Raw genomic sequence first — 10985 nt, forward strand, 5'->3', positions numbered from 1 at the left:
ATCACACTAAACTTTTGTTCATTTGGTTTATGAAATCCTAGTGGGTTCTTTCTCTTCTTCTTCTCTTCATCTCCATCATTTCTATGTTTATCATTGTTAACATGGTATCAAATAAGTTTGGTTGATTTTGAGATCTACTGTAAAATGATCCACAACTTAGTGAGGATTTACTGCAAAGAGCTTTGGTTAATTTTTGTAGGACATATTTTGCAGCCGATATCGATTTGCTCCCTCTGTTTTTGATTTGATTCTATCTCTCTGTTTTCGGCGCGATTCCGCTCTTCTATTTCCAACGCGATTATGCTTTTCTATTTTCACACAATTTTGTTTGGTTCTTGGTTGACTATGCTATTGACAAATTATCCTTAATTTATTTTATCTTAGTGATTGTATTCGTCGTATTTTTCTGTCATTATTTATTATAGTTAGTGCTAATGATGATTTTCTACAAGTTGTTAGGGTCTACCTTAATGGACAAAATTACTCTTATTGGAGTTATGTGATGAATTTTTTATTTATTTTTATTTTATCGAAAAAGATATGCGAGATTATGTTGATAGAAATTCTGTTAAGTCTAGAGATAAATGGGATGAAGCTAAATATGCAAAAAAATTGAAAACATGGAATGTTAGTAATTCAAAAATCATTACTTGGATTAATAATTCTGTTGAGTTGTCTATAGGTTTGCACCTAGTAAAATATGATACTGCTAAAGAGATTTAGATCACTTGAAACTTTTGTATGTGATGAGAACCTAAAATGAGCTAATTAGTATGAAAAACAAACAATATTTCAAGTCAAAATTTTATAATAATTTTTAGTTTTATTTGTGTTTAATTTGAATTGTAATAATTTTAGTTAAGTGGTGTAAGCCCGATATGGGTATAGAGAATTGACTTTTGGTTCATTTTAGGAACAATGTAAATCTTTTTTTAAATATTATGTAAAAGTCTCATTTTGGATAACTTTGAAATGAATTAGAATTTCTCTAATGAAAATTGTGAGTGAGATGCGTCTTTTCTTTTGAGTTTTTGGATTAAAACTTTCTTGAATCTCGATAAATTCCTTACCATTGTGGCGATTTCACATTAACTTATCAATTATGTTGAACTCTATCTCTGACATTAAATATAGTGAAGGCTATATGAAATCTTCCTCAAAATTATTTCGTTTGTGAGACAATTCATTTGCCTTTTCATGTGACTTCTCCCATACATCACCATCAACCATGTTGTTGGCAGCCGAAGACACCATTAACGCCCCAACTTAGAAGAAACGGTCTAAATCTTTGTTTCCTTATTTCACCAGATTACTTCCTCTTTTCGTTTTTTTTGGCTTTGTATCAAAACAACCTTCAGCAATCAGTCACACCCACATGACATCACCGCTCTATTTTTCTAATCCTATTACCTATATAGATCTCGTTGTAGCGGTGCATCCATTTTCTTTCATGTTTTCTTAAAAATCCTACAATGACACTCATGTATATACTTCCCCTACAACTAACCAATCAAATAAAACCATATCATTAGTTCCTTATATAACATTTTATCTATAGCCTTACTTTTAAATATTTGTCCAATGTAAACTAGACATAAGTTGCAGTTATACTAATATTATCGTATACAACTGAAGTCTTTTTTGCAACTTGGCATTTATCTGAATAATCTCATCAGTACTAAAATTGGTTCATCAATATTTTGATCAATAGACACAAAAACTATAAAATAAATTAAGATAAAATATTTTTTAAAAAAGTAATGTAAAAAGCCCAATTCAAGTTTTTTTAACACTCACTAAGTTACTTATGTAAAACTTATAGATTACTACTAAAAATATTTATATAAGTAGCAAATTATTTGATTTATCATTAATATACTTCAAAATTATTTTATCAATTGACTTTAAGATTAATTTTAAATTTTATATAACCGTAGATATATATATATTATTATAGCTTTCAATTCAATTTTATTTCGTTTTGAATAATTTAGAAAGAGTGTAATCATTATATTTTTAATCAAAAGAAAAGTATAATGACTCAATTGGTGTTATATTGTTCCGGGCTCAAAGCAAAATTAAAGGAGTATGTATTTAGTTTCATTCGTGGAATCACCTATTAACATTGTAAAATTAAGTTTGATTATTCTTGACATGGCATGTATTTTGAATAATTCTCTTTTTAATTCATATCTTTTTTTTCTTAGAAAAAAAATGTGGTCAAGAATTATCGAATGTGTCATATTATATACGTGCAACAATGATAAACATATATTTCTAATTTTTCTACACTAATTAAATCATATCAAATCATTCTATTTACCTTATTTACCTCTTTAGTTTTCAAAGTATATACACCCTTAGGAATATATGTACGTCAAATATTTTATACATCTGCATGGGTGTTTTTTTTTCCTTTGAAAAATAGAAAGAAGGAAAAGAATTATACACCGATTGCTATTATTACATCAAATATATAAATAAGATATCACCAAAAAAAGAAATGATATATAACAAAAACGAACCATTTGTCTTGTTCTAATTTTAAAAATTAAGTAGTTAATAAAAAAAAAAAATTTTAATAATTTAAATAAGGATTAAAATAAATTGTAGCCCCTATAAAAAATTCTCTAATTTTTAATCTTTTAAAGAATAATTATTCATTTTTAGTTATTTAATTTTTTTTTAAAAAATAATATTTTTAGTTTTTATAAAATTAAATTAAAGACGAGAAGTGAATAAAATGTTATCAAAGATTAATCTTAAAAGAGTGTACATACATATTTAAACAAAAAAAATAACGGTCATTTTATTATATTATAAAAAGTAAAAAAATCAGGGGTCCAATATCCCTAAGACATTAACATCTGAGAAAATTAACAGAAATGATTATGCAAAACCTGGACAAATAAAAATAAACTTCCCATATGAAAACCGTAAGTTCTTCAAAGGTTGTCTATAGGAAAATGTGGCAAGAAATATACGTGATATTCTTCAACAATCAACTGATCCTTGAAGAATAAAAAATTCAGCCACAATATGTTATTATTATTTATTTATATTTTATATATACGTTGTACGAATAAATATGTTCCTGAATTTGTTTGTGTGATTTAACTTGTGTCTCTAGCACAATGTGTGGCTTGACTGCAACCACGGTTGTAAGGGTTCGCTTGACCTCTCTGCTGACAATTGTAATAGGATTGTCCTCGACGACCACATGGGACTTGATTAGCCTGAAGGGAACCATAACTAATGTACCTTTGTTGCCCCTCAAGTGTTCGACGATTTGTCTCTGACTCCATCAACATCTCATTCTCCTCTCCAATTAAATCACCCACATTCACGGTACTTTCAAAGCTGAAATCATTAACTTCAGAAGCCTCACCAGCTACAATGGTGATTGCCAAGGCTAGTAAAAGGAAAGCAAGCCCTGGTTTGAAGTTTATCATTTTAGATTAATATATGGGCAAGGTACTGTGTAATTTTTTTAATTTTTTTTTGTATGTTTGAAATGTTGAGAGAAAAGAAAAAAGTCTCTTTATGTTAATTGGCTTTATTAATTCCCCATTTGGTAGAGGTGGGAAATAGGAGGAAAAAATAGTATAGAAGTTATAAATTAATGGAATTTTTGTTGTTGTGTCATTTGTGATTTAACGTGACTTTGGGCAATGTCCCGTTTTTTGCTCCTACGTTTTCTATTATAGTTTAGTGAATGTAAATCCATTGTTGCTAGCTAAATAGAGATAGATACCGGTCCTTTTCTATGTCAAGGTCACTAGTTCAAATGTGTGATGCAGTATCTATAGCTTGAAATCCATATGTTTCTCTAACTAATGGTAATATCATTGTATAACTAAATTTGCTATATGAGAGGACACTAATTTTGCCCTTGGACTCCAAAAGTGTAGTGCTCCATTAATCAAAAGATATATTTATTGTTAGCGGATGGTGTTCATTTGCTACTTTCATTCTAGTGCTATTTGTAATTTGGGTCCCTATCTATTGAATTTTGATTTTATTCTTTTGATTCTATTGATGCAACTAAGTTCCTATTGTTTTAGTATCTAATTTCATCTTCTCATATAAGTTAGGTGAGTGATCAAAATATGACATTATTATAATTATGAGGATGAAAAGCAGAAAAACTATAAATCGTAGAAGAAAATATAAAAGAAAAAAAGTCTTTAATTTCAGTTTCTATCTTCAAAACTACATATGCCACTGTTCAATCATTGTAAAATAATATTTATGGTCTATCTTATTTCTTTTTTCTATAATAAGGGTTTTTTTAAAGTTAATTTTTTATCTTTATCGTCAATAATACATAATTTCTGTTAGTATAATTTAGAACATGAAATGAGATTAGAAACAAAAACACTGAGAATTTTAAATTACATGGAAGAAATATAAATAAAAAAAACTGATCTAACAAGTACCCATATCTTACAAATTATATAAAAAGTGATTTTAGTATATAATAATTTAACCATCAAAGTGATACAGTGAAAATTAGTGATATATAAACCATTTTCATACTTAAAAAAATATTTTTTTTTGACTCACAACCCTTTAATTTTTTTAAATAAACCAAAAAAAAAAAATGTCTTACCCCGAACAAAGTGTATTATGCAAAACTTAAAATTAAGTTTGTCGATATAAAATATTTAATATTTTTTCTAAAATCATCATTCAAGATAATCGGCTAGCATTTTATTTTAGTTGTTCTTTTAAACAATAGGTAAAATAGGGTGTTCATTAAAATGTGTGGCGGAATTATAATTTTAGGAATACACAGAAATTTTATGATAGACCGAGTCTATTTTTGCAATGTTTGAATAAGGACCGTAAATATTTTTAAAATATGAGTCTGAGTTGTTATCTATCATAAGTTGTTTTCTTTTTTTTTAAAGTTCAAAATTGATCTTTATTAAAGTGTGATGTGATCCATTAGTATACTGAAAAAATTCCAACATATTTTTAAATGATTTAATATAATATTTTAAAGAATTACTATTTTATAGTAATATATTTAAATGTATGATAAAAGTTTTATAATTTAACATAAATTTAATCCAATATATTAATGTGATATGTATAAACAACTTGATATGACATCAACTTGATGTGGATTAATTTGTAAATCTCTATTAAAAGAAATTAATTATTAATAAATATCATTCCCTTTCAATCACAAAAAAAGAAAAAGAAAAACAAACTATTATCTGTGTTATTTTTAAATTTTTTATATAAATCATAAATCAAATGATCTAATGTTAAACACTCATCTATATATATATATATTAAAAGTTTTTGAATAAAAATAAAATAAAAATAAAATAAAAAGAGCATTTAAAAACAATAGTTAATTTTGGTTATTATGATGTATGATGACAGTGGTTGTGATAGTGTAAGAGGGAGTAGAGTGTATGAGCTTCATGATTCGCTGAAGCCTTATGCGCTTAATTCTTCCCCAATCTCTCTTCTTTTGCAGTGCAACACAAAACCCTAACTAACTAACTAACTTAAATTTGCATTGCGAAATGGAACATGATGAGCATTCAGAATCACAATCAAATGGTGGAGATGTATCTTCAGCCACAGCAGTTCTCCTAGGAGCTCTAGCTCCCGGTGTTAACGTCTGTAGTCTCGTTCCCTCCCTCTCCCTCTCTCAATTTCATAATATTCCACGCTTTACCATTTTCTTTATTTTGTTTTACGTTTCTTGTTTCAGGGACCTACATGGAATACTTTAAAGTCGGCGTTTTTAATGTTGGGTCTATGTCTTGCTGTTATGTTGGGCTTAGCATTCTCTTCCAGTGATTCATCGTTGGTGCTCCATGTTGGGTTCCTTGTTCTAATTTGCCTTACCCTCTTCTTCCTCCTCAGCTGGTACTTTGATTCTTTTGACTTTCAGATTTATCTCCTTCTGTAAATCTAATCGCTGTCAAATTGAAATTAGGATTTCCATCATCATTCATGTACCAATTAATCTCTTTTGTTTGTATTTCTGTATGCTGCTTCTTATTGTATGTGTAGCTTTAAATGGCCAAAATGTAAGGAATTGGATACTATGCTGTCACTCAGTCACAAATCTCAGTCTTTGGATGGAGATAAAATGAATCATATTTTGTGCTGTATTTTACAGCTTGTTTGGCAAAATTAAATATGAACCATCTGATCTTTATGGATTGGCTTAGATCTATTTTCTTGACTGTGTGACCACATGTTTTCCTTGACGGTAGAAAATCCGGATCCAAAAGAAACTAGTCTAAAAGAGTAGTTTCTTTTACAAGATCTGAAGTAGTTTTTTGTAGACATGTTAGATTGGTATAGAGCTGGAAGTGAGTTCTATTCTATACTTGCTATATTTCAAAACTTGAACAAAACAAGCCTGGACAACAACAGTAATAACTGAAGTCCATTTCGCATTACGTAGGGTGGGGAACAACTTAATGATATTGTCCTACCAAGAACCATTTTTAATCACAAATCATATCCTTTCAAATGGTTTAACATTTCCTAGGTGTCCCTATCTTTAACTACCATTCTGCTAACCATTTGGTCTCACTATAAATAACTCATCTAGGAACATGGCACTGAGAAGGTAATGCATCTTGGTTTCACTGAAAGAGCTAGAACAAAAGAAAATGACATATAAGAACCTCTCTGTTCCATTCCATATGTAATATAAATGCCTGCTTTTATCTCTTTTGCATTAAGCATGTAATGTAACATTCTTTTTTTCATGTTGATGCTGTGTAAACAATTTGATTTTTCCCATCTATGTTCCTAAATGTTCTAACGCTGAATATGCTTTAAGTATTAGTGAAGTTTTAATGGGTTGGTGTGTTTGTTGCCCTGTGAATTGCTGTGTCAAATGCTTTGTGATGGATTGATAATGTCATTATTCACCGAGTTAGTGATTTTTTTCTGCAGTGTATTAGAATAGGAAGCAAAACAAAAGTGCCTATACTATTAGTTGGTGTATCATGATTGCGTAGGCCTTTTCTTTTTTGATGAAATGATTCATAGACGCTTTTGGGTTTCCTTCTGGTGCAAAATTGCTAAGAGAAAACCAAAAGAAAAGGAACTGCATGTTTTATTGTTGTATCACATATCAAAGTAAAACTCATGAAATGCATTGGGTTTCTTGTAACATCTAATTATGAGATCAGTTGTTGGTTAGAATGTGTTCGGCCAGTTCTGGTGATCCTTCAATGCAGTACTCTTAAATATTTTTTCTTTTTCCTACAGGTTCCTTGCAGAAACTGGTTTAGTCTCTATTGAACATCAAATGCGAGAGATGGGCTTGAATCCTAAGGATGCTCTAGAGACAAACAAAAAGAGTGAATAACTATTAGAGTATATTGTTTTTTCATGATCATGTGATATACATATACACGACCAAATTAGAGTATATTGTTTTTACATGATCATGTGATGTACGTATACATGACCAAATTAGAGTACATGGTCAATTCACCAAAAAAGAAGATAGTTATAGATTTTCAATTTTGTACATACTTTACTGTCCTCTATTTGATGTGTGGCTTCTTGATGTCTTGTGCCACTGCAAGTGTTAATTGCATGTATTGGGGAGAGTGTTATTGCATGTATTGATGGTTTTTTGGTGACTTGTGAAGTGATGATTTGAAGGAATCGATTGTCCAAAGCCTACATGTGCAGTTTATATTGTAGAAATATGTGCAACCAATATAAACCATGCTGCCGATTATGGTCGCGTGATTTCGGATTTTTGATTGCAGGTAAACTGGATTAGTTGATGTTATGTGGCAGCATGATGCCAAATGACACTTGAAGAGTGTAATGATCAATGTATCAAAATTAGATTGAAGTCATATGACACGGGTTTAAGATTCAAAAGTTTGTTCCGGTTGGATTGAAGTCAGATGTTTAATAATTAAATATAATTTATAATTATATAAAACAAGAAAAAGAACACAATTTTTATAAATTCACACATTTTACCAAAAAAAAAGACTACACATTTATGGCATAGTAATATAATGTCAGAATAAAAGGGTTAAGCCCAACGAAAATGGATATGAACCCAATATACAATTTGTTTTTATAAGGAACCAGTTTACAAAATTTAAGAAGTTATTCAGAAAACAAACTAAATGTAAAAGAAAAAACAATTTGTTTACAAATCATAACAAACACAACACTAGTCGATCATAGAGAAGAAAAAAAACATATATATGAAAGATTTCTTCTTTTGCAAGAAACTGCGTGAGTACATGGTCGCTATAAATTCCACCTTACTTCACTCTCATTTGCTTCTCTGTCTTCTGATTGATTCACTTTCAAAGTTCTTGACCTCTCGTCATTCATCTGATTGCAGTTTCCTTTATACATCATGGACCCGAAAATACCAAAGGAAGATCTGTGAGTACTACAATACTGTTCTTTCATTTTCTTGCATGCGCTGCTTTCTTTTACTTTACATTAATTTACCTTGTTGTGTTCTATGTATAGTTTTCGAGTCTTTCTTTATGATTACCTCAAGAAGCGTGGATTCTCCCAAACTGCCAAGACTTTACGAAATGAAGCTCAAATTACTGCACGAACTTCCTCTCGTATGTATATATTTCTCGTTTCTTCGTTTATTCAGTTGCCTTATAATATACGCTTGTGTGATTATGCTGTGAATACTGCTACATATATCTTATTATTATATTTTCTTTCCTTTCTTTTTTTATTCATTTCTGTGACCCTTTGTTCTTATTTAATTGTGTTTTCAGAGTTTAATCGTCCATATGATCCATATGGATTCTTGTACGAATTTTGGGTTTCATTCTATGACTTATATCAAGCTTGGATAATACCAGGACTCTCCAGGAAGAGTGATCAGGTTCTAATGGCTTAATATTATTGTTCAATGTTAATTAATGGTTCTTGGTTTCATAGTGCAACTCACTCATTCATTAATTTGTCAATTTTCAGGCCACAAATGTTGGTGCTTTAATTGACTCTATCCCTCAAATAATTCGTGAACGATATTCTATTCGATGTCTTTCACGTAAATTTCTATTCTCAAAATCTTGCCTTCACAATTCTGTCAATTAATCATATACTCCATATACTTGATTTTTCCAAAATATTTTTCAAACATTCCTCTCTGTTGGTTTGACAATGTAGGAAATTTAATTGATTAAATGTTTATTTGAATTTCTTTTTTTAACACAAGGTTGTTCAAGCAAACAGACGCTTTTGTCCTGCGATTTTTCATCAGATGGAATGATTGTAGCAAGTGGAGGGATTGGGATGAAGGTGAATAATAATCAATGCGTTAAATCTTCCAATTCAATTTGTTTCATGTCACTTCCTCAACGTGTTTGATCGATGTATTTATCCTTTCACCGTGGTTTTTGTAGCCTTTCCTGTGCTACGCGGAGACCTGTGATGCTGTTACTACATCAGAGTCACATTCATCTACCATCTTAGATGTTAGATTTCAACCAGAATCAAATTTATTTGCAACAGCTTCTGCTGATAAAACAGTAAAATTATGGAATGCAAGAAGAGTGAGTCTCATTTTTTTCATATCCCCTTTTACTCACTCTTCTGCACTAGTCCTTCCTTTTTAACTTAGAATTAATTAATTATGTCTTGATGTTTCAATTATATATATAGCCTGCAACCGTATTGTACGATTTTGTTGGACATAATTGGATAGTAAAATCATTAGACTTCCACCCAACAGAAGGAATTCTTTGCTCGTCTGATACCCACGGTGTAATTGAAGAATGGAATCTTGATCGGCGTGTTAGGATGAACACCTTTAAGGTGAATTTTACACTAGTAACTACTCGTTGCTCACATGAATACAGTGACATATATAAAATGAATTTCAGGCAGGTGGAAGCCTAGTGAGATTTCAGCCTGGATCAGGGAGGATTTTGGCATCTGTTAATCGAAATGTTATCACCTTACGCGATTTCAAGACTTGGACTGTTGAGAAGCGTTTTCAGGTAAGGTTCACATATCATCATATATAATTGATTAAAATGTGAGTTTTGTATCATAATATAGACCATGTGTCCGAATCTCATTTGCTGTTAGGGACATGTCAAAGATATTCGTTCCATATGTTGGGATGTCACTGGACAAACAATTGCCTCTGTCAGCGAAGATGAAGTACGTGTCTGGACGATTAACATGGAAGGAAAATGCTTATATGAGTATCCATCAAAAGGGAAGAGGTTTCAGACTGTCATATTCCATCCTCGATTCCGAAACGTCTTAGTTGTTGGTGGTTTTCAGGTAAACTCTTCCCTCTGCTTCCATTATGATCTGTGTATCAGTGAATAATAATCTGTGTACAATTTATTGCAGAATTTGGAATTGTTAATTCTTGATACCGGGGAAACACGCAGTATAACGGCCTCTGATTTATCGATTACTGGACTAGCAGCTTGTACGGAAAGTAAACTCATTGCATCAGCTGGCAATGACTCTATGGTGAAGATATGGAAATGAAGTTTTAGTCAATGTCTATGTTCTTTGATGTTAATTCCTTCCCTTCCCTGCTTCAGTTTTTAGGATTTGTTACATAATCATAATCTTTGTTGTATAGATACAACTTGTCTTGTAGCTAGTCATAGAAGTGTTCATGTAATTGAGATGTAATCAGATATTCAGATGGAAAATGAATTGTATTAGTCTTAAAACTGAATTGTTCCAATTCCTTTCTGTTATGTCTCCTCTCTTGCGATCATGTTGTTTATTAAAACATAACTGACTCTAAAAACAGAACAAATCAAATTAAAACAACGTTCTTGCTCCCTTCTCAAGAATTATGTAAGAATGGAACCGCGTGCAGTCCTTCTCCATAAACTCAGTCTGCACATCCAAAATATCCTTATGAGTAATATTTAATCTGCTAAAAAACTTATTCATAATTTTATCGTTTTTTTGTTTTGTCCTCTTGCTTCCTTTCTACCCAAGCACTTAAGTGC

General features: G+C 30.6%; 3 protein-coding genes across 3 annotated transcripts; 2 read left to right on the plus strand and 1 right to left on the minus strand.

The window, feature by feature from the left end:
* Positions 1-3113: 3113 nt before the first annotated feature.
* LOC101510498 (protein RALF-like 19) lies at positions 3114-3452 on the minus strand. Its single transcript, XM_073369437.1, has one exon. It carries the CDS (start codon positions 3450-3452, stop codon positions 3114-3116), a length of 339 nt encoding a protein of 112 aa, XP_073225538.1.
* A 1930-nt stretch (positions 3453-5382) lies between these two features.
* Positions 5383-7675, plus strand: LOC101510827 (uncharacterized). Its single transcript, XM_004505014.4, has 3 exons — positions 5383-5639; positions 5735-5892; positions 7258-7675. The coding sequence occupies exons 1-3, from the start codon at positions 5544-5546 to the stop codon at positions 7355-7357; spliced, it is 354 nt and encodes a 117-aa protein (XP_004505071.1). The 5' UTR covers positions 5383-5543; the 3' UTR covers positions 7358-7675.
* Positions 7640-10697, plus strand: LOC101496351 (transcriptional corepressor LEUNIG-like). Its single transcript, XM_004505326.4, has 11 exons — positions 7640-7769; positions 8369-8412; positions 8503-8603; positions 8769-8878; positions 8971-9046; positions 9215-9297; positions 9402-9551; positions 9661-9813; positions 9882-9998; positions 10090-10290; positions 10363-10697. The coding sequence occupies exons 2-11, from the start codon at positions 8384-8386 to the stop codon at positions 10504-10506; spliced, it is 1164 nt and encodes a 387-aa protein (XP_004505383.1). The 5' UTR covers positions 7640-7769; positions 8369-8383; the 3' UTR covers positions 10507-10697.
* Positions 10698-10985: the final 288 nt, after the last annotated feature.

The sequence above is a fragment of the Cicer arietinum genome, chromosome 6 (genome assembly GCF_000331145.2).
Source record: "Cicer arietinum cultivar CDC Frontier isolate Library 1 chromosome 6, Cicar.CDCFrontier_v2.0, whole genome shotgun sequence".
NCBI lineage: Eukaryota > Viridiplantae > Streptophyta > Magnoliopsida > Fabales > Fabaceae > Cicer > Cicer arietinum.

Excerpts from the sequence above, each read along its gene's own strand:
- LOC101496351 (XM_004505326.4), top strand. The coding sequence starts at position 8,384 with ATGGACCCGAAAATACCAAAGGAAGATCT. Across the intron at positions 9,999-10,089 it reads CTGTTGAGAAGCGTTTTCAG|GGACATGTCAAAGATATTCG; the intron begins GTAAGGTTCACA and ends ATTTGCTGTTAG. Across the intron at positions 10,291-10,362 it reads TAGTTGTTGGTGGTTTTCAG|AATTTGGAATTGTTAATTCT; the intron begins GTAAACTCTTCC and ends AATTTATTGCAG.
- LOC101510827 (XM_004505014.4), top strand. The coding sequence starts at position 5,544 with ATGGAACATGATGAGCATTCAGAATCACAATCAAATGGTGGAGATGTA. Across the intron at positions 5,640-5,734 it reads CTCTAGCTCCCGGTGTTAAC|GGACCTACATGGAATACTTT; the intron begins GTCTGTAGTCTC and ends TTCTTGTTTCAG. Across the intron at positions 5,893-7,257 it reads CTCTTCTTCCTCCTCAGCTG|GTTCCTTGCAGAAACTGGTT; the intron begins GTACTTTGATTC and ends TTTTTCCTACAG.
- LOC101510498 (XM_073369437.1), bottom strand. The coding sequence starts at position 3,452 with ATGATAAACTTCAAACCAGGGCTTGCTTTCCTTTTACTAGCCTTGGCA.